General features: G+C 41.5%; 2 protein-coding genes across 12 annotated transcripts in view; one reads left to right on the forward strand and one right to left on the reverse strand.

Annotated features, from left to right (window-relative positions):
- LOC135204148 (vesicle transport through interaction with t-SNAREs homolog 1B-like) overlaps positions 1-27,795 on the forward strand; it is a 68,486-nt gene extending 40,691 nt beyond the window's left edge. For all 9 annotated transcript variants that reach the window (XM_064234176.1, XM_064234171.1, XM_064234174.1 and 6 more), the window contains 3 exons: positions 21,231-21,412; positions 22,145-22,259; positions 25,253-27,795. In XM_064234176.1, coding sequence (XP_064090246.1) covers positions 21,231-21,412; positions 22,145-22,259; positions 25,253-25,555 — 600 coding nt within the window. In that variant the 3' untranslated portion in view covers positions 25,556-27,795. The remainder of the gene's footprint in view (positions 1-21,230; positions 21,413-22,144; positions 22,260-25,252) is intronic.
- LOC135204146 (molybdopterin synthase catalytic subunit-like) overlaps positions 27,747-27,982 on the reverse strand; it is a 129,113-nt gene continuing 128,877 nt past the window's right edge. For all 3 annotated transcript variants that reach the window (XM_064234167.1, XM_064234165.1, XM_064234166.1), the window contains one exon: positions 27,747-27,889. In XM_064234167.1, the coding sequence (XP_064090237.1) occupies positions 27,809-27,889 (81 nt within the window). In that variant the 3' untranslated portion in view covers positions 27,747-27,808. The remainder of the gene's footprint in view (positions 27,890-27,982) is intronic.

Here is a 27,982-nt window from a genome sequence, read left to right on the forward strand (position 1 = left end):
TTCAGGATGCGTACTTCCATATTCCGATTCATCCAAGGTCCAGGAAATATTTGAGATTCGTGATCCAGGACAGGATTTATCAATTCAAAGCCCTTTGCTTCGGTCTGTGCACGGCTCCTCAAATTTTTTACAAGAATGATGTCGAATGTGGCGAAGTGGCTTCATTTGTTAGGAGTCAGAGTCTCTCTCTACCTCGACGATTGGCTCATAAGAGCACAATCAAAACAGCAATGTCTGGAGGACACGAACATCACATTGGAGTTAACTCAGCAGCTAGGTCTGATGGTAAACCTGAAAAAGTCACGGTTGATCCCCTCTCAGGAGCTAGTTTATTTGGGGATTCTGATATCCTCAGTGACTTTTCGGGCTTTTCCGTCACCCGAAAGGCAGACCATGTGCCTGCGAAAGTGCAAGAATTCCTATTGAAAGACCAATGCTCGGCGAGAGAGTGGATGAGCCTGCTGGGGACACTCTCTTCGTTAGAGCGGTTCATTTCCCTAGGGAGACTTCACATGAGGCCCTTACAGTTCTTTCTGAACGAAGTCTGGCCAAGAAGATCGCAACCAGATTCCTTCGGTTTCCAATTCCTTCAAAGATAAAGGAGGAATTAAAGTGGTGGCTAGTTCCGGGGAGGTTGTCAGAGGGTACGTCACTCCAGCAGAGGAACCCAGACCGGATATTATTTTCCGACGCGTCAGACGCAGGCTGGGGAGCGACGCTGGGCCCTCAGGAGGAGTCAGGCCTTTGGAACGAAGAAGAGAAGGCATGGCACATAAACAGGAAGGAACTGATGGCGATCTTCTTGGCTCTGAAAGCGTTCAGACCGTGGATCAGCGGCAAAGTGGTGCAGATCAACGCGGACAATACCACAGCTCTGGCATATATACGAAAACAAGGAGGAACCCACTCGTTGTCCCTTTGCAACTTGGCGAAGGAGATTCTTCTGTGGTCGCAGAGAGAAAACGTCACCCTGCTCACCAGGTTCATTCAAGGAGAGAAGAACGTCAGAGCGGACCTGTTGAGCAGGGACGGACAAGTGCTTTCCACGGAGTGGATGTTGCATCTTCAAGTATGCCAGAGACTGTGGAAGCTCTGGGGCACACCAGTAGTGGATCTTTTCGCTACCGCAGCGACGAAGAGGTTACCGAACTATTGTTCTCCAATCCCGGACCCTCTTGCAGTCGCAGTCGATGCCTTCCTACTAGATTGGACGGGTCTAGATACGTAGGCATTTCCCCCGTTCAAGATTTTAGGAAGGGTAATGAAAAAATTCAGAGAAAGTCGAGGAACAAGGCTGACTCTGATAGCCCCATACTGGCCGGCCCAAACGTGGTTCACAGAGGTACTGGAATGGACAGTGGATTCTCCAAGAAGTCTACCCACGAGAGTAGATCTTCTCAAACAACCCCACTTTGACAGGTTCCACAAGAACACCCTCGCTCTGGGTCTGACTGCGTTCAGACTATCGAAAGACTTGTCAGAGCGAGGGGGTTTTCTAGAGAAGCAGCGAAGGCAGTTGCAAGAGCACGAAGGCCATCAACTATCAAAGTGTACCAGTCGAAGTGGGAGAACTTCCGTAAATGGTGTAAGAATCGGAAGATTTCTTCATCCAGTACCTCTGTGACACAAATTGCAGATTTCCTTCTGTATCTGAAGAAGGAACTGGGTTTGGCTAATCAGACAATTAAAGGTTATAAGTGTATGTTGTCTGCGGTGTTTAGACACAGAGGTTTAGATCTGTCCAACGACGCAGATCTTAGAGATCTTCTCAGATCTTTAACCCTTAAACGCCGACTGGACGTATTTTACGTCGAACATTTTTTGTCTCTCGGGTGCCGACTGGACGTATTTTATGTCGACATACAAAAGTTTTTTTAAAAATTCGCGGAAAAATACTTTTAGGCCTACCAGCCGAAAACTCTTGAATCTCGCGCCTTGGGGGATGCTGGGAGTTCACGGATCAAGGTGTTGTTTTGTTTACAATCGTTACGCAGGCGCGCAAGCGCGAATTTCTTTCTTGCCGCACTAAAAAGTATCTGTGACACATCTCTGAAAATTATTTCGTCACTTTGACATAATTTTTGTACCCCATTTTAAATTGCCGTTACATAGAGTATTATATATGAAAAATGTGCGCATTTTTATGTAGAATACAACAAAAAAATACTCATGATTGTAGCTTTTATCAGTTTTAAGATATTTTTCTATAAATAATGATAACGTGCCAAATTTCAACCTTCGGTCAAACTTTGACCTCTACCAAATGGTCGAAAAAACGCAATGTAAGCTAAAACTCTTATATTTTAGTAATATTCAATCATTTAACTTAATTTTGCAACTAATTGGAAGTCTCTAGCACAATATTTCGATTTATGGTGAATTTATGAAAAAACTTTTTCCTTACGTCCGCGCTGTAACTCTTCCGAAAATAATCATACATGCGATTGTGGTAATGTTTGCACCATTTAAATTAGCCGTTACATAAAGTTTTATATATGAAAATGTGCGCAATTTCATGCACAATACAACTAAAACAAACCCATGGTTGTAGCTTTTATCAATTTCGAAATATTTTCATATAAAAAATGATAAGTGACAAATTTTCAACCTTCGGTCAATTTTGACTCTACCCGAAATGGTCGAAAAACGCAATTGTAAGCTAAAGCGCCTATATTCTAGTAATATTCAAGCATTTACCTTCATTTTGCAACAAATTGGAAGTCTCTAGACAATATTTCGATTTATGGTGAATTTATGAAAAAAATAACATTTTCTTTACGTCCGTGCGGTAACTCTTCCGAAAAAATCATACGTGCGATTGTGGTAATGTTTGCACCATTTTTTAAAATTAGCCGTTACATAACGTTTTATATATGAAAATGTTCGCAATTTCATGTATAATACAACAATAAATAGTTGAAGGTTGTAGCTATTCTCATTTTCGAAATATTTGCATATAAATCACGATAAAATAGAAAAAAAAACCACGTTCGGTCAAATTTGACTTCTACCGAAACGGTCGAAAACGCAGTTTGTAGATAAAACTCTTACAGTCTAGTAATATTCAGTCATTTATCTTCATCGTGAAACAAATTCGAAGTCTCTAGCACAATATTTAAATTTATGGTGAATTTAAAAAAAAAAAGAAAAAAACCTTTCCTTCCCTCCGCGCGCGGATTCTCCGCCGCAAATCTCCGAAATGCGTAAGTCCCATTCTCGGAATATTTGCTCCGTTTCATATTAGGCATTTCATAGAGTTTATATATGAAAATGTGCGCAATTTCATGTAGAATAAAACGAAAAATATTTGAAAGTTGTAGCTTTTCTTATTTCCGAAATAATTGCATATATATATATAAAAAATTCGACATTCGGTCAACTTTAGCTCGTCAGATATGGTCGAAAACTGCATTTGTAAGCTAATATTCTTACAGTATAGTAATATTCAATCATTTGTCTTCATTCTGAAACATATTGGAAGTCTCTAGGACAATATTTAGATTTATGGTGAATTTTTTGAAAAAAATATGTGTTTACGTAAGCGCCGTTACGATTCATGCATTATTTTGTGATAATATTTTCTCTGTGTTGCTTTTATCGTTTTACAATGTGTTATATATCAAAATGATCGCAATTTAGTGCACATTACAACGAAAAAAAAGTAACTTGTTACCTTCAACCGTTTTGCGCACAGCGCGATTTGAATACAATTATAAATGAAATTTCGTTTTTGCGCTATCATATATCGCATTATATATGATATAATGATAATTTTTTTTCATTTCTGATGGTTGCATACTAAACTTCAAGCAATGACAAAAAAAGGAGCCAAAATTGAACTCTTAATCTTGAAAACTAAGCGCGCTGTGATTTTTTGAAAAAAATATTTTTTCCGCTTACGCGCTCACTCTCAAACCCCTCCGGCATACGGGAGTCATTTTTTATTTACCGCTCCGGCGTTTAAGGGTTAATACAAAGAAGGATCGACTTTGCAGAACTCCTTCTTGGAATTTGGATGTCGTTCTCAAGTTCTTGGAAACGGATAGGTTTGAACCTATGGGCAGTTCGTCTTTGCGAGAGCTAACGAAGACTATTTTCTTAGTAGCCTTAGCTACAGCTAAAAGGATTAGCGAGCTGCAAGCTATTGACAAGCAAGTAGGTTGGAAGCACAACAAAGCAGTTTGTTCTTTTCAACAGGAGTTCTTAGCAAAGAATGAGAATCCTTCGCATCCGTGGCCTAGATCATTTGAGATTGAAGGACTGGCTGATCTAGTAGGTCAAGAACAAGAAAGGGTTCTTTGCCCAGTAAGAGCCTTACGGTTTTACGTAGAAAGAACATGAAGCATTAGGGGGACTTCATGTTCTCTGTGGTGCTCTGTTAAAGATCCTACTAGACCTATGTCTAAAAACGCGATGGCTTTCTTTGTAAGAGAAGTCATTAAAGAAGCTCATTTACTTTGTCAGGAAGAATGCTTCGGCTTGATTAAGGTTAAAGCTCATGAGGTGAGAGCAGTAGCTACGTCCTTAGCATTCAGGAAAAATTTAGCCCTCAAGGACATTATAGATTCGACGTTTTGGAGGACAAACTCTGTGTTTGCCTCTCATTACCTTAGAGACGTGAAGACAACTTTTGATAATTGTCAAATGTTAGGCCCGTACGTATCCTCAGGTAAAGTACTGGGCAAAGGAGTTTCCACCCCATAACCTAATAACATGCTAGGTTTTTATTTTAATTAGGTTATAGTGTTTTTTATGGTTGTCTGAGAAGGTTAATACCAGCTCAGTTTTTTGGTGTAGTGTTTATTATTGTATGTGTGTGTGGTTCAGGTGACTAACTTTCCTAGCATGAATGCCCGTGGTAAATGAGGGCTAGGGTTCTCTGTCAGCAGATTGGTCATGTCCAGTTGTCAGACCCTTGTTGTTAGCTTTCTCAACAAACAGGTCACATCCTAGTTGAGAGCTACTAAGGTTTAGCAGGCTAAGAGGCAAGACCTACGAAGTCAGCTACCTTAGCAGGTAAGGAACTTAATAAATAATTTTAAAAATTAGTTAATTTTTGAATTATGACGATGTTGCTGTCTGTGACCCACCTCCAAATGTGTCAATCAGCTATATATATACCTGCCAGGTAAGTGTCATGCATAAAAATGATTTTGTTCATGAAACTTACCTGACAGATATATATATAGCCGTATTCTCCGAAGTCCGACTGAATTTCAAAATTCGCGGCACACGCAGTGGGCGGCCAGGTGGTAGTACCCATTCCCGCCGCTGGGAGGCGGATATCAGGAACTATTCCCATTTTCTATTCATATTTTTTCTGTCGCCGGTCGGTAAACAACTGTTTACAGACCTCCGCCTAGGATTTTGAAACTTCATTAGCCGCTTAAGTATCCTAATTATTCTTTCGATTATTGACTTGGATTTGTGGCTAGGCATACGCTATCGTAAATTTTTTCATTGCATTTGATGTCTGAAGCTAGTTAGCCTAGTTTCAGACTTTGTTGTCTGCATGGGGTAAGGTGAGGCTACCGGAACTTTCGGTAGACACTCGCTTAGTATATATGACGTTTACATGTTTTCTTTGCATAAGTTCAATGTAATTAGTGTAATGTGTGACTGATTACGGAAGAAGTAGGATTCATGTACGCATTTTAGAGCGTGTTAGAATCAGGAGTTTTCCTCCACAGTAAACAGAAGTTAGAAATAATGAACCTTCTAACTGTAGATTTTATTTTGCCTAACCCTGTGGTATGGCTTACGGGCCTAGAAGAGTGTCTTGCTAGAGGATTACATCAAGTAATCTTAGACTAAGTGCTCGCTCTCCAATCAGTGTTGTGAAGTGTAGTGCCCTTGTGTTGTGGAGGGGGCGTCAGATCGGCCCCATAATGCCTCTAGGCCTGGACCTCTGTCGGACTCCCAGGACTCAGGGAGAGGGCATGTCGAAAGCCGCAAGAGGGTTACGGGGGCTCCCCAACGATCTGGCGTCCCTTCGGCAGGACCTGTTGACGATTCCCAGGCTGCTAAAGATCGTGCACGTGCACGAATCTTGAAGGATGCTTCTCGTCCTCCGAGGCGTCCTCCCCGCGCAAGGGTTGGAGCTCTCGGAAGGACTCGCGCCCTCTAAGAAGCTTTAGAGAAGAGGACGCTTCACGTCCTCTCTCTCGTCAGGAGGGAACGTCAGATCGGCCCCATAACGCCTCTAGGCCTAGACCTCTGTCGGACTCCCAGGAAACCAGGGAGAGGGCATGTCAAAAGCCGAAGGAGGGTTACGGGTTTTTCATGCTGATCTGGCTTCCTTTCGGCAGGTCCTGTTGTCGCTTCCCAGGCTGCCGAAGATCGAGCACGTGCACGAATCTTGAAGGATTGCTTCTCGTCCTCCGAGGCGTCCTCCCCACACAGGGGTTGGAGCTCTCGGAAGGACTCGCGCCTCCTTAAGAAGCTCTCGTCACGAGAGGATGAAAGAGTCCTGTGCCCTGTCAGGGCTCTCAAATTTTATTTACTTAAACGAAGGAAGTAAGAGGTCCTCGGGTAATTTGTGGTGCTCAGGAAGAGACCACATCTTACCCTTTCGAAGAATGCACTGGCTCTTTTCCTAAGGGACATATTAAGGAGGCTCATTCATATTGCCAGAAGAGTTGATTTGAGCTATCCTGCGACCTGTGAACGCTCATTTATACATTATTAAGGAGGCTCATTCATCTTGCCAGAAGAGTGATTTGAGCCTCCTGCGAGTGAACGCTCATGAAGTTAGAGCTGTTTCAACCTCGCTAGCATTCCAAAAGAATATGGTAATCAAGGACATTCTTGATTCCACCTTTTTGGAGGAGCAACTCAGTATTCGTCTCCTCTCCTCATGGCTCTCCGTATACGTTATGTAACGTTTCGCTTTACTTCGAAAGAGCATAAGTTTGACGTCCGGCAAGATGCCTTTGCACAGTCAAACAACTTATGTCTCTGGTTCGGCATAAGAAGGGCAATTTAGACGTGAGGAAGCTTTTGGAGGTGCTCGACGTCCTATAAGTAGAGACATTCTCCAGTACGCTCGGCAAGCACCTTGCGAGGGTGTCTTTCGGACGCTCGGCGTTCCTGTGCTGAGGGCGTTTCTGGAGATGTTCTTTTGCATTACTAAGACGCAAGTTGCCGCACAGGCGGCCACTGTCTTTGTAAGAAGGTATGGAAGGTCTTTAAGGCCCGTCTTGAAGACGAAAGCCGTACGTCTTCCTTTAGTGTTCACACACTTCAGGAGCAGCGTGCGGCTCTCCATGGAGACTCGCATGAGGACGTCCCTTGAAAATATTCAACGTCATCCGCAAACGCGGTTCGTCATAACATGAGATGTTGGCAAGGTCGCTCGCCAGGACGCCTCTTGGCGGCCTTGCATGCTTCAGCGCTTATGAGGACGCTTTTGTGGACATTCGCCAGGACGCTTCGGTGGAAGCTCGACAGGACGCTTTGCGAGGAGAGAAAAAGACTTGTAGACAGCGTCTTATTTGCTGTTCAGGACGTTTCTTAGGACGCTTGACGCTTTCTAAACGCTTGTCAAGAGGAGGTTTTTTCAAGACTCTCCACAGGACATTCCTTTACAGAAATTTTTAAAGAAGGATTCGAGTTAGCGGAGAGACATACCCGAATTTTTTCTTCGATCCCTCTTGCCTCTTCATCGATTTCTCTGAGAATCGGGAAGATTATATACTCGGATTCCTGGGTGACTTTCGGTCATGTTAAAGGTTTTCCCCTATTAGCAAACTGCCAATTGTTTTTGTCAAGTAAGGACGTTTTCCCCATTGTCAAGATACTATACGTTTTGTCATTTTAGTGGGGGACCCCTCATAAATGTGGGTAGTTCTCTTTGACATAGATTTTAACGTTTTTATCGTAAGGCGGATAAACTCATTAACAAATTTCGGAAGAGCTTCATTCATTTTCAGAGGCTCATCCGGGAGTAAGAAAAAGACTTGTAGACTAGATCCAGGAAGTCTTATGTCCAATATCATAAGAACATTGAACGGTCCTTTTCGATCCTCGGTTCTCTCTTGATGATCTCTATTCGAATATTACTCCTTTTCTTGGCAAGAGTCTTGGCAAAGAATCAAGGAGTTCTTTTAAAAAGTCTCATTCATTAGAACGTGGACAGTCGTTTTCCTTTCTTTCTCTCTTCCTCATCGAGGAAAGATGTAGTAGAGAATTCGATGTTCAAATTACTACAATACTTACGTAGTTTATCTTTGCGTCATTTTGCTAACGCATGGGTCAAGTCATATAACGCATATCGTATTTACCTCTGCGGATAGAAGCCGAAAGAACTGTTGTTCTAATGTATTTAATTGTCACTCCCTTCAACCTTCCAAGAGTTTTCGGAGTAAGAACAACTCTTCAGGTATTGTTACGACAACACCAACTCAGCTTCTGTATTTAGCGAATTTTGTTTCGTTTAAATATGCCTGCTTGAGAGTTTCCTTTTGCTCGATAATTTCATACCTATCCCTTCGTAAAAGGAGTAGCTGGCAACTCAGGCAGATAGTGCGAGACGATGAACAAGGCTGCTGTTACTGTGATCTACGCAGTACCGGCTAGCTCGGTGACATGCGCGGTTGGTTTTACGTCTCCTCCCTTGCGGGAATGCTGAATAAGCCGTCTCTCTGCCCTACAATCATGGATTTTAGCCTCGGGTTGAGGAAATTTCTAGTAATCTTGAATGAACACGCCTTCCATTTACTTAGATAATTTCAACAAGATATCTCTTATACTTGTTCGGTGCGGGTTTACCGCACGGTAACAGAATTCTGTACGAATCTACCGCGGCATAGCACTATAATAATGCTCTCCTGCTTATGCAAAGCGCAGCCTTATTTAGGGAAGTAAGCAGGCTGAGTGAGGGAATGGATGAGTTTGCTGGGGACCATTTCCTCGCTGGAGAAGCTTGTTTCCCTGAATAAACAGCAATTCAGACCTCTACATTTTTTCCTCACGAAGAAATTGGAATAACATCAAAGATCTAGTAATAATTCTAATTTTCTCTCAACGGCTTGAGGATCACCTCGGGTGATAGCGAGAGGGTGCCAGACATCCGAACAGAGGAACAGATGTTCTGGCACATTGTCTGAAAGAATTGGAAGCCAAACTGGTCGGCTCTCCAGTTCCTCGAAGGGTGAGTTTGGATCGAGTGGCCCAAATCATCTCGGATAATTTCTCAGCTCTCTCATAGCTCAAGAAGAGAGAGTTGGTTATGGGCTTGGGCACGGAACGTAACGATCCTCAAGAGGTTCGTTAAACTAGTGCACGTCCGTGCGCATCTTCTCGATCGAAGGCAACAACTACTGACGTCTGAGTAATCCTCACTTAGAAGTATGTCGAAAGTTGAGGAGAGACTGAGGGCGTCCTTTCGTTAAGTTTTTCGTAATATTGAAGACGAAGGAGCTTCCTCTTAGTTGTTCCCTTATTCATGATCCTAGAGGATTAGCTTTAGTCTCCACATGTTGGCCTCTAAGAGGTTGGATTCACAGAGGTCAGGTAATTCAGAGAATTGTCCAAAGACCCTTCCCGAGAGAATCGGTGTACAGTAATCTAACATCGTCACTTAGTGAAGTATCTAATATCTCTCCTCTCTGAGTCTGAAGGCGTTCAGACTATCGAGAAGCGATAAGATCTTCAAGATTAATGGCAGTCTCTTCCTTGGCCAAGGCAAAGCAGTGCTGCCTATTTTCAGTGTTCAATCGGATGGGGGCCGTTTCTGGAGATAGTGAGAGAAATGACTGTTCCTCCACCTCGACCTCTGTGAATTTCTTTATGGTTCTATCTTTCCGTATGAAGTATGAGATAAGCTAGAAGTCCTAACTATGTAGAATATGCAAATATGTTGTTGACGGCCTCTAGGCTCAGAGATTCGGTTCTGTCAAACAACAAAGCTTCACGATCTTTGAGGTCTGGGGAGATCTTGAAATTCTCTGGATCGCAGGTTCTGGCATGGAACTTAGACGTAGTCTGAGTTTCTGATGCCAAAAGCATTTCGAACCTATCCTTTCTGCGAACTTAATACACGTGACCAGAAAGGCTAACATTCTACCGCTCTAGCCACGGCAAAGAGGGTTAGTGAGGTTTTAGCCATCATCAGAGGTTTTAGCTTTAAAGGACATAATGCGGTCTGTCCTCTAAGCCCTCCGTTCTTGATAAAAACGAAAACCTGTCTAACCCTTGACCCGAAGGCTTGGAGACCAAGGGTATGGCACAAATTATTGGGCAAGGGCATTAGAGAGTCCTGTGCCCTGTCAGGTCTCTCAAGTTTTATCTTGATAAAACTATAGAAAGTCGAGGTCAACGGACAATCTGCGGTGTTCCGTAAAAGATCAGACTGGTTCATGTCCAAGAACACCCTGGCATTATAGTCAAGGAGTTCTTTTAAGAAGTCTCATTCATTATGTTTGCATAAAGATTTGAGATTTTTTCTTAATATGAATGCTCAAGAGGTGAGGGCGCGGCCTCGGAAGCATTTCAACAGAGCATGACACTCAGTAACATCCGTGAGTGCCACGCTTTAGCGAAGCAACTCTGTGTTCGCTTACACATCCCGACGGGATGTGAAGACGACATTTCAGATCTGTAAGTCGCTAGGACCATACATATCCGTAGATATATTATTGGGGGCAGCAAGCAACACGAATCCTATCCTATAGAAAAGGGATAGGTATGCTTTTAACTTTGAAGGGTTGGTCGCTTGAGGCGCGTTCCTTTTCTTTAGCCTAGAAGTTATGGAACTAACTTGGATAGGTTAGGTCAGGTGGTGGTTTTAGCTTCGTTGCCCTCAGAAGTATGGTCATATGGTCTAGTCACATTGTGGTCACGCCCCCGTTGACAGATCATCTAGAGCGCACCAGCATTACAGGTCTCTACCTCGCTGGCAACTCTAGTAACGCAGAAGCAGACTTTGGTGACAGTAATCAAATCACGAAGTCGGCTATGCTAACAGGTGAGGAACCAAGATGTATATCGTCTACTTAATTTAGTTTCCCAAAAATCCTATTCTGTCTCTTCCCACCATCCGAAGGTGGGATTCAGCTATATATATATCTGTCAGGTAAGTTTCATGAACAAAATGTTATTGTTATAATACAATTAAGTTTGTTCATACTTACCTGGCAGATATATATAATTAAAGTGCCCACCCACCTCCCCTCAGGAGACAGTGGCACTGATAAAATATGAATAGAAAATGGGAATAGTTCCTGATATCCGCCTCCCAGCGGCGGGAATGGGTACTACCACCTGGCCGCCCACTGCGTGTGCCGCGAATTTTGAAATTCTGTCGGACTTCGGAGAATACAGCTATATATATATCTGCCAGGTAAGTATGAACAAACTTAATTGTATTATAACAGTAACATATTGTTATGATACAATAAAGTTTTATGCATACTTACCTGGCAGGTATATATAAGGATTTTGACGAAGGAAAAATCTATTTCTGGGTGATTGGCTCGTGTCGCCCTATGAAAGGATCCTTAATATCATTCTTTCTAGGCAAAATTAATCTAAAATTACCAGAGAAAAACAAAATTAAGAAAATGTCAGTAAAACTGACTCGCTCACTCTTTAAAAGAAGTGTCGGTATGAGAATAGGGGCGAGTGAGAACACTACCACGAGACATTCACCAATTAGACCTTCCAATCAGAATCCCCACAAGAGAGAGCTGATACTAACGGGCGATGCGGCCGCTACTACTACTACTAGGGGACGCCACGGACAGCAGCGCCCCTAGCGGTCATCCTTAATCTAAGAACATCTTGTCCTGCAGGGGGGGGTGCAATCAATACAGGGTGGGTTTCATAGGGCGACACGAGCCAATCACCCAGAAATAGATTTTTCCTTCGTCAAAATCCCTTTTCTGGGCTCAGCTCGTGTCGGCCTATGAAAGAGTACCAGAGAAACAGACAGATGGGAAAAAAAGGGGAAAAAAGGGACAAATGAAAAACAGTTGAAATAAAATGAGGGATATAATATAAATAAATCAGTTATTACAGCATATAAACTAAGTACTTAAGGCTAACTTATTTTAAACAATGACATAAAAGAAAGTTAGTAATGTAAAGTACTTAAAATTACAGTAAACATAGTGAAGTACAAAAATGCAGTGTAATTTAACAAAATAGATTTACTTAGATAACTTATATACAAAATATACAAACACATTGTGTCCTACCCTAACATAAAAATAAGGGTAGGTACACTGAAGTACATTATCAGTACATAGTGTGGATGTCCCTAGCAAAAAAATAAGGGACAATCCACTAATATGATCTCAGCGGCTAAGGCTAGAATATCCGAGTAGCATGGCGATAGGGTGAGGCATGTTGGATTAGGTATAGGTAGAGAGGAGACCTGGATCTATACTACGACTACTATACAGTATCAGGGGAAAACAATGTTTCCCGCTGCTACTGCAGAAAATTTTAAAGATTCCAAGGACTTTAGATAATGACGTTTAAAGACTGTCGGAGATTTCCATCCAGTATACTTTTTAAGATCCTCAAAGTTCATATGTTGAAAGTAATTAATTGAGGTGGCTACTCCCCTGATGTCATGTGCTTTTGGAAATGAATCAGGATTGGCTTGTTTAATGAAGTAAAGGATTTGTTGCCTAATACCTTTTACTGATAAAGTACCACCTTTTCTCTCATGAAGAGAGAACCTGAGGATCTTGAGGATGTACGAGATAGAAAGGCTCTTAAAGTTGATACTGGGCAGAGAGAAGGGTCTTGCGGAAGTGGGATGACTTTCCAAGGGGCCCACCTTGCAAGAGGATCCTCATTTTTAGCCAAAAAACTACGATCCGGAGCAAGCAGAACTTCTCCTGAGGGGAGGAATTCCACATGACCCGCATCTCTGGATAGAGCCGACAGTTCTGAAATTCTAGCTCCTGAAGCTAGGCTTAATAAGAATAATGTCTTTCTAAGAAGCATTGTGAATGTACAAGATGAGTTGTCAGTATCTGATGCTAGTTTGAGGACATCATTTAAGAACCATGGGACTGCAGTAGGCCTTTGAGAAGGTCTAAGTCTAGCACAGGCTTTAGGGATAGACGTAAAATAAGATTCAGTCAGATCTATCTGGAAACCTAACTGAAAGATCTTCTTCAAAGCCGATTTATGAGTAGTAATAGTGCTAGCTGCTAAACCTTTTTCAAACAAGGATCTGAAAAAGGATATAGCTAAATTAACTGTCATGGTTGTAGTGTTTGATTCTTTCAGGAAGGATGCTAATTTTTTAACAGCTGAGTCATATTGTCTAATAGTTGACTCCCTCTTATCTGATTCTAGGAAGAGGATGTTTTGTGGATCAATGTTAGCATCTTTATTAGCCGCAAACTTCATGAAGTCCATAAAGTTAGGGTCTGAAGAATTCCTGAGGAAGCGAACACAGTCCTCATTTGTACTGATTGTGACAGCTTGGAATTGGGAATCCGTTGAGGTCGGAGACCCAATTCCAGAAGCAGAGGATACCAGTTGCTCTTGGGCCAGTCTGGAGCAATCAGGGCTACTAGTCCCTTGAAAGTCCTCAGCTTGCTCAAGACTTTCAAGAGAAGATTCACTGGAGGAAAACATAAATTTTTCTCCACTGATTCCAATCTAACGACAGGGCGTCCGTGGCATAAGCCAGAGGGTCCAGGTTGGGGGCCACATAGCAAGGGAGCTTGTGGTTCGCTTGTGAGGCAAAGAGATCTACTTGGAGACCTGGGACTCTCCGGCATATCCACCAGAATGACCCGTCGTCTAGGGACCATTCTGATTCCAGAGGGACTGACCGGGACAAGGCGTCTGCTATCACATTTCTTACCCCCGCCAGGTGAGTGGCGGACAGATGCCATTTGTGTTTGTTTGCTAGGGCAAAGATGGCTATCATGACATGGTTCACATGCTTGGATTTGGACCCTCCTCTGTTGATGCAATGAACTACCACTGCACTGTCCAAAACTAGTCTTAGATGAGACTTTTTCTGGGGAAGAAGTCTCTTCAGGTAAGAAATACTGCCATTGCTTCCAGAACGTTTATGTGGAGCTGGCGGAATTGAACTGACCAAGTCCCCTGAACCTGTTTGAACTGAGAATATCCCCCCCACCTGGACAGGGAGGCATCCGTGTGAATGGTTAACACTGGAAGGGGATATTGAAGGGGTACCCGCTTGGCCAAGTTCTTTACTTTTGTCCATGGACGGAGTTGATTGCGAAGGATCTGTGGAATTACTGACAACTTGTCTCGAGATTTGGCGTTTGCTCTCGATCGCCAAACTCGATTTATATCTTTCAGCCTTGCTTTCAGGAGGATATCTGTCACTGAAGCAAACTGAAGGGAACCTAGGATTCTTTCCTGGCTTCTCCTTGATGTTTGCTTGCATTTGAGAAAATGTCTGACAGACTTTGCTATCTCTTTCCGTTTGGCCACTGGAATTGACAGATTGTGGGAAGACAAATCCCATTGGATTCCTAGCCACTGAAAACGAGACTCCGGAGTAAGTCTGGATTTCGTTTTGTTTATCTGGAACCCCAGATGTTCCAGAAAATGAAACTTCCTTTTTGGTGGCTTGGAGCATTCCTCGACTGTTGGTGCCCAGATCAACCAATCGTCGAGGTATGCTGCTATCATTATTCCCTGAGTTCTCAATTGTTGCACAACTACTTCTGCTATTTTCGTGAATACCCTGGGGGCTACATTCAGACCGAAGGGCATCACTTTGAATGAGAATGTCTGATTTCCTAGCCTGAATCCTAGGAATGGGCGGAAGTGTCTGGCTATAGGGATATGATAGTATGCGTCTGTAAGATCGATGGAGCATGTGACGGCTCCACGAGGAAGTAAGGTCCTTACTTGCGAGAGGGTAAGCATTTTGAACTTGTCGCAACGAATGAAAGAGTTTAGCCTTGACAAGTCTAAGATTACCCTTCTTTTTGTTGAGCCTTTCTTTGGCACGCTGAATAAGCGACCTTGAAATTTTAGATGCTTGACTCTCGCAATAGCTCCTTTCTGAAGGAGTTCCTCCGCATAATCTGTCAATTCCTTTGATGGTACTTGGCGGAATGATTTGATTGGAGGGGGATCTTTGATCCAACTCCAACCCAATCCCTTGGACACTATGCTCTGTGCCCAATTGCTGAACCCCCACCTGTGACGGAAGAGGAACACCCTCCCTCCTACCTGGGGAGCCTCATTGTTGATGGGCGGGTTGACCTCCATGCCCTCCTCTGAACTGCCTACTCCTTGCCGCCCTTCCTGTGCCACGCTGGCGAAAGTGGCCTCTCGGCCCTACCTCTCGATTGCCTATTAAAGGGAGGGTAAGCCTGACCTTCATACATAGGGTTGAAGGCCGGCAAGAGTGCGTAGGAGGTCGAGGGTTGTGACTGAGGAGACAGCAGGAGGATGGGCTGGGTCTGCTTGGATGTAGAAGGTTGTCCCTGTTGGGTAACCGGGACGGCCTGAACGAATTGCTGCTGTTGCTGGTGTTTCTGGTAAGGCTGGAACCTTTTACCAGACTTCTTTGGTTTCTTACCAGCAGCGGGGGCGGATTCTTGCTTCCTCTTAGATGAGATACCCCACCTAGCTCTAAGGCTCTGGTTGAGCCTAGCACCCTGTGGTGTACCTCATTTACAGCGGACTCTGGGAAGAGATCCGCTCCCCACATGCTGGAAGCCAGGAGTCTATTAGGTTCGTGCCTAATAGTGACTCCTGCAGAACGTGCTTTCGGCAATTCCTCCTAGCTTGGGAAGAAGTCGAAAGCATCCGTCTGAACCGTCTGAAGCTGGGACTTGGCCAGAATCTTAAACAAAGGTTCCGTGCCATACGAGAGAGCAGCCATCTCTGTGATAATCAGAGAATTGAGGGACCTGCCAAACCTAGTTCGAGCGTCGAACTCTGCCTGAATCAAGGAATCAGGCAGCCTTGGAAGCTTTTCGCCAAACTGGTCCATAGCACAGTCCGGTTTGAGCTTACCAAGCGTGAAAGTGGCAGGCAAGTTCTCCCACAATTCTCCGAAAGCTGGGAAGAGCGGAGAAGTAGACTCTGCTTCCCTCAGCTGTGGCATGGGCTCATCCTTGAGGACTGCCTGAAGAGTCGTTTCTACTATTTTTGTAGCGAACGGAAGAGAAGCCTCCTCCTCCGTCGCAAAAATAGTAAAAGGACTCTTGAAAGCCTGGAGCTTGGTGTTGGTACACTCCCAGTCCTCAAGGCAGTGAACCCATTCGCGTTGAGCGTGATCTCTACTATAGAGAACGTTCTCCCTGGAGATCTTGTCCTCCTAGTGAGCGCCGCTACGGTCAGCCTAGCATAACCAATGAAAGGCTGCGTCAATCCCGGAGGATAAACTCGAAGTCCTCAATCCTTCGAGTTCCACACTCCGGGACAGAGATCATACCATCTTTGAACGGAGCATAAGCGGCCACTCTCCATGGGTTCTCCATGGAGAAAGCTGGTAGCGACTCATAAGGTGGAAGCTGGAGAATACCAGCACTTGCTACTGGGGAGACTGGAAGAGGAGACCTGAGCAAGCCCAGCTACTCGGTCCTCATTCTCTCTAACTCTGTTAGAGAGATCTTGGATGGACTGGCCCGACTGAGACAGAGTGCTCGACAGTTGTGCGAACATCTGCTCGAACTTTGTTCCTAGGGCGGAGACTTGTGAGCCAACCATCTCACCTACCTGTTGCATCACCACTGCTGAGAAAGCAGTGGGATCAAAGGTGCTATGTCCCGCTACTCCAACCGGCGTTGCCGGAGTGGATGCGGTGGAGGCCGGAGAAGGCATTGGCTCAGCGGGAGCGCGAGCCTTCTCCTTAGAAGACTTGCTTCTAGAGCTCTTTGAATATGAAGAGCTCGGCTTAGCCTTCACCGCGTCAGCATAGGAAGTCGAAGACTTCTTAGCTGAAGAAGACGACGACGACTTTTTAGAAGTCGTCTTAACAAGGGTCTTCGGTTCTCTCTGTCCCTTCACCTTTGGGGTACAGAGAGAGCGGGAGAGCGGGTAGGGATCTCAGATCCCAAAAAGCCTTGGAAAGAAGCAGTAGAAGAAGGGACAGGAGAAGATCCAGGAGCGCCCAAGGAAAGACCTTGGGCACCCGACACACCTACCTCAACCAACAAATCCTCAGCACCTACCGCCATAGGCTCAATATTAAGGTCCAAGGTTGCGACGTCCGGGACCGTCTCTTGCGTGGCCACGACCCCGAAAGACTGCTGCATCTCCTGCTGGATGGAGGCTATGAGAGGGGCTGCAGATATGGGGTCAACATACCCTGTTGACTTGCCACCGGGGAAGATCTGAATGGCCAGCTTCTTGTCCAATATGTAAGGCTGGCCTTTGGCGGCGTTCTTCTCGAAGCCGCCCACCCACGCTTTCAGGGTTGCTAGGGCGACTTCCCTCACACCGGCAGCCTGAAAGAGAAGGCGAAATGAAGCTTCTAATGGCGGAGCGGGGTTAACAAGCTTATGACTAAGTGTTGTTAGTAAAACGATAAAAAAGTCTATAATCGACTTACCCCCTCCACCAGCTGACTGACCAGGTCGTAACAGATGGCGCAGGCTTCCGGGTGCCAGACGATCATGTCGTTGTAAGGCGTGGCACACGGAGCGTGAGACCTGCACTCATCGTGGGCGCAGGGGTCGTATAATGTCGCATTGCACCCAAGGACCTGACAGTTGGTAGCCTGTAAGTGGAAAGATACATAAGTATCAGGAGAACACTTACAGCCTAACAATTGCTCCGCTGGTGCCGGAGCGAGAAAGTTAGATTAAACCAGAGCCCCGCCATAATACGTGTGGTAGTAAGATGGTTGGTTTGTCCAAGGCTACGCCGGAGACAAGAGATAGAATCCAACCAGGTGTGGTGGTGAAAATGAAACCACGACGGACAACGGCGGAGATGGTATACATATAAATAAATATAATTATAGAATTCATCGTAAAACTAGGGTATATCCTTAAAAATAACAAAATAATTGTCAAACCTTTCCCCCCCGTCTACTAGAAGAGTGCCCGGGTAAGAAGCAAGCTCCCTTCCGGTAGCGGGGGAGAAAGGTAAGGATATAGTAGGCAAGCAATAGACCACTAGTAGTGACCACCCCGCCCGCTGGCGGAGCCAGCAATCTATAACCAAAGGTGCCCCGGCTGCGGCGGAAGGCTCCGTTCGTTATAGTGGGGGAAAGGTGGCTGAGCAACTGGGGAGGGGGGGAGGGTTCTCGGCGTAACACGGCGGGAGAGAGAGAGGGGGGGGTGGCCTACTCCTCCCCGTCCCAACAACTACCCGCTCGGTGACCCGGTACCCGATAAGTGGTCGCCCTATACCCCAGCTGGGGAGAACCCCTGGCCTCCTCAGAGAGGGAGGGAGGAAGGCAACTGAGGTTGTCATGGCAACCAAGGGGTCCCCCAGACCCCTCCCTATACCTGGTAGGGAGGGAAGGGGAAGGGTAAGGTGCGATGGAACACGTGACCGCAAGTGGCCTAAGCCGCGATAGCAACACAACCGTGAAAGGGCCACGTGAACCAGGCTGTACCAATACATGGGACATGCACCTAGGCTAGCCTAACACCCTAAATAGAACTAAAATTACATCGTAGATGGAAAAGACACTTTTAGTAGAAGAAAAAGAAGCCCAGGAGGGGCAAACTGTTCCGAGGAACAGAAGCCTACTCGGAGCCAGCGATAGCCGATGAAGAGCAAGAGCCGGGATGCTGGGCTAGAACACAGAATAGCCCTAAATACCAAACTAAGAGAATTGGTAAATGGGCTAACCTAGCTAAAAAGGCGATGTAAAAAAACGATGAACGTGATATAGTAAGCCCATAAGTATAAGAAGTCCCAGTATGGAAGACCGGGAATTCTTAATGAGGCAGCATGGCGCCGCCACGAGTCGACCGGGAAACCGTATATGACCTATTAGAAGGAAAATACTGGTTCCTGGAAGACTAAAATACGGTAAAACACTACTTATGAGGCACTTAACTTAGCCGTTGCGATGGCAGCACGTTCCATAACGGATGATGAGGTAAATCCAGAAAATAGTACACAAGCAAGAAAATGCGTATGACGCTTGGCGCTAATAATTAAGGATGCCGCTAGGGGCGCTGCTGTCCGTGGCGTCCCCTAGTAGTAGTAGTAGCGGCCGCATCGCCCGTTAGTATCAGCTCTCTCTTGTGGGGATTCTGATTGGAAGGTCTAATTGGTGAATGTCTCGTGGTAGTGTTCTCACTCGCCCCTATTCTCATACCGACACTTCTTTTAAAGAGTGAGCGAGTCAGTTTTACTGACATTTTCTTAATTTTGTTTTTCTCTGGTAATTTTAGATTAATTTTGCCTAGAAAGAATGATATTAAGGATCCTTTCATAGGCCGACACGAGCTGAGCCCAGAAAATTAAATTCCCACCCTCCTCCCCTCAGGAGACAGGGTTCAGAGAAAATCTGAGGAAAACGGGAATAGTTCCAAGTACCAGCGCCACGGGAACGGGGTGGCCATCACCTGAACTACCAGTGTACTAGCGGTTGCCGCGAGTTTTGAAATTCTGCCAGTGCGTCAAGAGGATAAGCTATATATATACCTGCCAGGTAAGTATGCATAAAACTTTATTGTATCATAACAATATCATTTTTCATGCGTGATCCATTCCAGAACGTCTCACGAAGTCTGAAACATAAGAAATCCAAAGCAATAATTCCCATAAGGAATAATGAAAATCCAATTACGTAATGAGTTCCAGACACCCAAAAGTATTTTTTAAATTGTGCAAAAACCGGGGCGTACAAAATCTGAGGTTTGGCTGTATGTAGATAGTTGTTAGGAAGCAGATGTCAAAGTAATTGAACCACTTAGAAAAGTAGAATGTGTGAACAAGTACACAGTGATAGTATGGGTAAAAATTCCAAGTACTAGAACTTGGTATAAATCAGGAACATTTATGTATGCCTTAACATTCAGGAGTTACACAAGTTAGTGATTAATATAAGGTGTGGAAAACATATCCAATACTAAAGGCTGTTTGCATTGTCCCTTTAGCCCCAAGCTGCCCCACTTTCTAGCCTTTTACTTAGCTACTGTTTGCACTCCCATTTTTCCATTTTGCTGTCCAACCACTCAATTCCCTCTTATGTTTTCCATCTTGCTGTCCAACTCCCTCTATTCACTGACCTAAGTGCCAGATGGCTTGGCATTATAGCCAAATTTTAATACGTAACCAGATCGGTCTCTTCATGGAAGTCATATGCTCACTCAGTATAAGTACAGTATGATACTGTAATAGAAAATCATCCATCCTTGAGGTCAATGATCCATTTTTTTAATCACATGATGTTTGTGAATGTGAAATATTTAGTGTTAAGAATAACATCATAGGTGTGACAGGGAGAGAACAAGTACACACAGGACTTTACTGCAGGCCAGGGGTGTTAAACTCAAATCCTTTCAAGGGCCAATTATGCAATATGTTATAGTCTCTAGGACCATCAAAGATTTGGTAATTACTTATTCCTTATTCCTTATGACTAATTTATTAAGATTGCAATAAAAGAGCCTTATTGCCAGCAATTATAATATGAAATAAATTAATAAATTGTCATATGAATGAAAGGTAAAACTTATTATGTCTCGTTTTAACAGTTTAGTAACTTTAGTTAAATTTTCCTCAGCTCTAACAGTCATAGTAGCTCGAGTTGAAAAATCTCTTGGCACCTTGCAGGCCACTTAAGACCATCCCACGGGCCATGAGTTTGACACCCCTGCTGTAGGCATTTTTATAATTTTTTATTTATTTTTTGTGATTGCTTCATGTTTAGAATAATCGTTATCAAAGGTTTGTGTAATTTGGAAGCATATATTAAGTAGGCCTTGTTATGGTATGAAAACTTCAGTGTACATAGGGGCAAGTGCTTTGAACTGATAATCTGTTATGTTGGGGACCAACATAAATTTGATTTTTTTTTAAATACACTATTCTAGGTTTATATGGTTGTCAAAAAGTATAATATATATAGGCAATGTTGTTATTTGTGCTTTTCAGTTTATATATGGACTAGTAATCAATTCCCACACACTTGATCATGGACTTGGAATCATTTAACCCATACATATTTGGACATGAACTTGGAATCAATTACTCACCCGTATTTGGAATTAACGATAGTTTTGTTTTGTTGTACCTTTAATAAGTTTGGCAAGTATTATGTCTTCCTTGAAATTTGTAGTATAATTTATTTTCAGTTTGGGTTAAGTAGATGTAATGGTCAAGAAGAAAGAAAATTGTTACTCTCTGAGATTGAGCGGATGCTTAATGATGCTAGTGGGTCATTAATTGACATGGATATTGAGTCCAAGAAAGCACCTGTGGACTACAGGAATAATATGAACAGCAAAGTGATGAGATATCAGAATGAAGTAGCTAGGTAAGTTACTCTGGATCATGTTTGTAAAAGCTTTATATCTATATGCACATCTTTGTTTTCATGAAAGCTTTACTGAGGTTATTTTTCAATTGATAGCAACTATATTTAGAGGCATCCCTTATAAGAGTTTTGTGCTTTTCCCTTAAAAAATCTGTGTGGATATCAAATATATTTGTGTTAATTTGTTTGAAAACCATAAACAGTGGGTTACCAACACTGATAGACATACATTTTAAGTGATTATTACAGTATAATATACAACGTTTATAGTTCTTGCTACTGCTGTTTGATGTCTCCTTAGACACCTTAATTGATTGATTAAAACTAGATATAATTGATCTTTCATGAAAGCAGCACTTACAACCATATGATATAAACTTCTGACATTCTACTGAGACTTCCATGAGGGAATGAGAAAGTTGCTAGACAAGTGAGCAATAGATATACATACTCTACCTTTTTTACTATTAAAATCATAGTTATTTTTCAATAAAAACAAGGCCTTTTGTACAAAAAGCCACCTTGATGCATAGAGGCCTGAAGAGTGCCAGGTAGGAAATGTGTCGTATCTTGTTATCAATAATAATGAATTAAAACTTGTATGTGTTCCATTTTGCTTCAAGATTTTCAGAATTTTTGATGACCTGAAAAAGTTAGTGAAAATTCATGTTGCTATGTGCCCTTAAGAGTGTTTATTTGCTGTTTTTTAAATTCATTGTTTTTGTTTCATAGGTATCAAAGACAATTAGACCGTGAAAAGTCTTCAAATTACAGAGGTGATGGCAGATCAGATTTACTGTCACATGATGATGATGCGGCATCATTGGATGCATTGAGACGTAAACAGGTAAGGTCCTTTTTATTTTCAAGCGTAATACTAATTACATACTAATTTAGAATAGAAATGTGTTAAGAATTACATACACTCAGAGTTACTGTAGTTAATGTGAGGTAATATTTTATTGTTTCTGTCAATAAATGTTGTGTTCATATGAGATTCAATACCACAGTGTACTTTGCATCTTGCAGTCAAGGCATCATTTCTAATGTTGGGGTAATGTTGGGTGTACCATCATTCAATGACATTGAACAGAGGAAGTAGAAGAGATGTGGCATCCAGATAATTGACATTAGATGGAAATGGTTTGGGTATTTAAGTGTGAGGAACAGTTAGGGAACACTGCGGGTACAGAATTCATCATCTTGCAACTTTGCATTCCTGTTTATCATTTGCAGCCCAACAAACTCTTATATTCTAAGGCTATAGCCTTGTTATTTTGGATGTTTGCATTGTTTGCAACATTGCTCTACTGCAGGCATATATACTGGTACATATATTGTATTTATGAAATGTGTCTTATATACTATATATGTGAACACAGATTAAAAACGTGTTCCACAGGAAATGCTTTGAGCAGTACTGTATGAATTATATACACAAATACATATGGATGATTGTTTGACTTGTATAACTGGATTTTGATGTAAGTGTAATAGGGAATGGAGCAAGATGAAGTAGAGAATTTGGACAATTAAGTAAAAAAAAAAGCCAGATATGGATTTCATGTTTGGAAAGGATGCTGGGTAGAACTTTTATTACCACCTACAGTGTGCTATGCAAGATATGGTGTACCAAGTAAGGTGCTGGTTAACAACAGATAACCCTAGTGGCTGACAAACCAGTATACGTGTATAGAGTTCACCTTTCTTACTACAACAGCACCAAAGTAAAAAGGATTGAGATAAAGTATTTTCAAGAGATGGGGAAACATGAAGAAAACATTTACAAGTGATGGCATAATTGTTCACAGCACTGCATTATCACAAAAAGTACAGTTAATAGTTAATGCCTTCAACCTGATGTTCTAGAGGCTGCTGCTTTGCCATACAAAAGACTAGTGACCCAAGGGATCCAGGGAACATTGCAAATTGCAATATTGGGTATATGCCGTCATTACTGTTAACAGACTCCTCGCCTAATGGACAATTCAATTGAAGGATATGTTATCTGAGGAAAAATCCCCTCTTAATAAACATTTGCTCAATTTAAAGATGGAAAAAGATGACCAGCTAAAGTTTGGAATTAGGCATGTCCATGTTTGTGGTTCTCAGCTAGAACAAAGAGGAAGTGCTCAGTTTACATATAGCAGTATTCAGTACACAGCTTCACTAAACTGTTTTGTGTATCTTTGTGTTTTTTGGCAATTCTAGTGTTTATACAGGGAAAGTCATCATTTGGCCAAGCCTCAGAAGGTTATAGCTGACAGCTAATCAAAAAGAACAGCAGATAGAAAAGATTGAGGATGTTCATAGTTCATTGATAAAAACAAAGTTTATGCACATTAGTTTGTAATGGTTTATAAAACCGGTAAAGAAATCCACTTCACACCTGAGGAAATGTTCTCATGATCAGGACCGTTCTTCTGTTAGAACAAGTAGCCCATTGAGTGCTAAATTCTCTCAAGATCTTTTTTAAAAAGTTTTACTCGGGAGTTTTCATTATGTTTGGAGAAAGAGAAACAGTACTGCATTGCCTAACAGGCTAAGGTTGTCCTAATGCCCCCCCAGAATATAGGCCGAGCATGAATCGTAACCCTTCTAAAACTCAAAGAATGATGGTTAGTCAATGCAGAAAACTTTTGCCTTTGCTTTCTAATGTACAATTAAATGATACAGTTTTGGATGTCAGTGACCTCAAAGACTTTGTGTAACTTTTAAGATGTTAACTTTTGAGAAGTATACTATGGTACACAATATTGCTTTCCGTTTCTCAAAAGGCTGTTATCTTTTGGAAATGTTTTTAAATGTTGCATGAAGCCATTAAATTTTATTTTGTGTTTTAATTTTTTTTTTTTTTTTTGTGGTGTACTGTACTTAAGTGGTCTACAGGGGCTAACTTTCTTCTCAAAATGTTGGATGCAGTTGTGTCATTAAGTCAAGTCAGGTTTATTTTGTAAACTCTTAATGTTGACTTGTGGCATATACACAAAGCAAGTTCATTGTTGCATAGAATGTACTACAGCAAACAACCTTGCATTCTTCTTTACCTGACCCAGCTGTTATTGTTTGCAACACTAGGAAAGCTGATGCTGTAAACAGTTTATCGTTTTCTAATAGTATCAGGTTTAACAGTACGTACTAAGTTTCCCTAGTCTTATCATGGCTAAAACTAAAATGTGGTATAATTTACTTTGTACAGTTGTGGAATCTTCTGTTCTTTATATTTAAGTGAAGACCAAATTTATTCTCCTAAGTTCAGGTGTATCAGTTTTATTTTCTGTTCCATCATGTTTACGTGTAATTACTATCACCTTTTCCCTATAACTTGTCTTTCTCTGCAGGCTGATTTCATTTTGAGCCGCCTTAAATTTATTCTGTTGAATCTGCCCTTAAGGATTTTCAGCTGACGATTTTAACAAAGTAAAAAATATTTAATTCCCAGTGTGATGTTACCTTGTTGCACTGCTCCTGAGGGAAAAGGATTAATTCCTTGCAAGTCCCCCTCACCAACTGCACTTCACCTTATCAACCACATACTGAGCATTCAATCATTTATCTCCAGTGTTATTTTTCTATTTTCACTCTATTTAGTCTCCGAGACATGTAACCAGTCAAATAGTTGTTTACTGCACACTTATTTTTATTTTCCTGGTGTAGCATATGTATTTATATAATTTATATTAAAGTAAATGTGGACCATATGTTTGTATGTATGTAAGGTCAGAGAAAGCATCTCATTAAGAGTTTCACTTACAATTTTAATAACATTTGCTTACCTACATTTTGGTATATAAGGATTTCATGTGATAAAGTACTGTTTTCCCCCCATTTTTTCTTTAGGTTCAACAGGGTGCAGCAATTCTTGAAAGAACATCTGAAAGTATAGCACGTTCTACTAGTATTGCAGTAGAAACTGAACAGGTTGGAACAGAGGTTCTTGGGGAGTTAGGTACACAACGCGAAACCCTGACTCGAACGAGGGACAGACTTGTAGACACAGATGCAGAGTTGAGTCGTAGTAGAAAGATAATTAGGGCTATGTCTCGGAATGTCTTATATAATCGTATTTTGTTGATAATTATAATTTTACTAGAATTGGGCATACTTGGTGGCCTTGTCTACTGGAAATTTTTTACTAAATAAGTTTGTAGTGGGGTGAACTTAAAGAGGTCTGCAAAATAGTGGAATATCATTGGTATTAAGTTTGTTTGAAATACTATTACAGCGATAAGTGTGTTTATACTATTAAAAAAAATTATAAGTTCGTTAAAGGTGAATTGGTTCTATGAAGCAAGATTTTTCTACACTGTACACAACTAATTGTATAGTTTTAAGTTAATGTCAATGAGGAATTGTGTTTCATAGATGTTTTCACCTAACTTTACAGTTCCAAAAGGTCATTTTATCAGTTTTTAAAAGTTTTCAGACATTTTACTTCAAATAGATTTCAAAAGTTCTGAATATCAACTTTTATGTTATAAAGTTTCTGAAAAGCAATTTTGTATATTTTATCAATATAGCATTCCATGAGGGCACTTGAAACATTTTCATGAAAATACTGTACATGAATTGTTAATTGCTAGAATGCATTAGACACTTATTATACATTATACTGAAAATTTTAATGAGAAAAATATATAGGTATACGTCCAACAGTTTTTCAGAATCAAACATAATTATACTGCATTCTTTCACGTTGCCAAAATTTGCCCAGAAGGTTGCTGCTGCTTTATTGAAGTTGAATGTTTGAAATGCACCTTTAATTCTCAATTTTATGTAATTCTCAAGTTTATGTAAAAGAGTGATTCACTTTAAAGATGAAAATGAATTCATTTTTATGAATACAAATATAATACTGCCATAAGCCTTAATTTTGTTATCAGGCTAATAACACTTTACTGATTTACAATTGTATAGTTTAAGGTTATTGACATAGGTTACTCTAATCAGATTTTTACATGCTATTTATTATCACTTTTAGAACATTTGACTGTTTGAATATTCTGTCATGGATCCCATAATGAGTTTTGTTTTAATGTAAATTTCATACATTTCAAGAAATTGAGATATATATGTGAAATTGAGGCATTGTTTTTGTGCACGTACTGGAAATTCCATTGTCTGTATTAGCTTAATGTTTAATACTTTTTTTAGGTGGTTAATGAAAATTTATCTTGGTTACATCCTCAAGTAACAAGTCAAATTTATCTAAGTTTTAACCAAAATTTATAACATGCATAAAATGCCAGTCTGCTGCATGCTCCCTATATATGTATATTGTCAAGACAAGAAAACACAACTTATAAATAATGTTCTGTTGATACAAACTGTCATTACAAACATTATCTGGCAAAAAAAATATTTTGTCTTGTAATGTGAAGGATATATTGACAACCTATGGCTATAAGTAAGGTTCTGTAGATGGAAATTTGGAAAACAGTATTTTCTGGTATGAGAGATCTGTTCAGAAAGTATCTTAGCATAGGCTTTAAAAACTAAATTGGTAACCTGTTTAAATAAGACACTAATTCCCTTGAATTGTTTTTTGCAGTTGCTTTGTCATTTTCATTATGATCTCTTAATTTTCTTGTGACCAGGAATCCTTTAGCAGAATTTTGTTTGGGGAATAGGCAAAATTTGCATTAAACCATGTAAGTCATGGATATTATAACTGACAACTTTCCAAAAATGAGCCATGAAAGGGGAATAGGCAAAATTTGCATTAAACCATGCAAGCCATAGAGATAACTTACTACTTTCCAAAAATGAGCCATGAGTGACAATACCCATACTAGAGTGTTGTTTCTAACTTACTGTTTCCCAAAGCTGAACCCATAACATCATGCCACATCCATCATTCTCAACTGTTTCAAAGTCTTGTCCAGGCACATCATCTCACAGGCCCTAGACTTGCCAAGATAAGAGAGCCAGCGAGATGTTGCGCCTGGACAAAAATCTTTGGAACAGTTGAGAATGATATACAGGGGACAATGTTATGGTTCAGCTATGGGAAACAACGCTCAAGTATGGGTGAAGTCATGATTCAGTTTTAGAAAGCTGGAAGTTAAAGTAGCACCCATTCATCTCAACTGATTCAGGAATTTTTTACCAAATACAATATCCCCACCGAGTGATCCCTGATTTTAGATGAGAAATGATCGTGACAAATATAACAGAACTGCCATCCAGTTTAACTATTTTTCATTAATAATATTTAAAGGGCAGCCTGTTTGTTTAGCCACTTTCTGAGCTCACCATGTATGCTAAAATCAATTTGTACTGAAAAGTATTCTTACAAAGTCCAAACAAAAAGGGTTATTATATAAAAAAGGCAAAAAATATATCACATTTATTACACAACAAAATCAAATTTTAAAGCTTGACGAACGAGATACATCAAAATACATGTTTCAGTTGCCGTTCTTTAAGTTTCATCTTGAGATTGTGAATCCTGATGTTCACTTCATCCAGTGACATCTGTAAAGAGAATAAATTATTTAAACTAATTGCATACAGTATATTTCATGATATGTACATACATCCAAATACATGTTTCAGTTGCCATTCTTT

Source organism: Macrobrachium nipponense, chromosome 44, assembly GCF_015104395.2.
Source record: "Macrobrachium nipponense isolate FS-2020 chromosome 44, ASM1510439v2, whole genome shotgun sequence".
In the NCBI taxonomy this organism is placed as follows: domain Eukaryota; kingdom Metazoa; phylum Arthropoda; class Malacostraca; order Decapoda; family Palaemonidae; genus Macrobrachium; species Macrobrachium nipponense.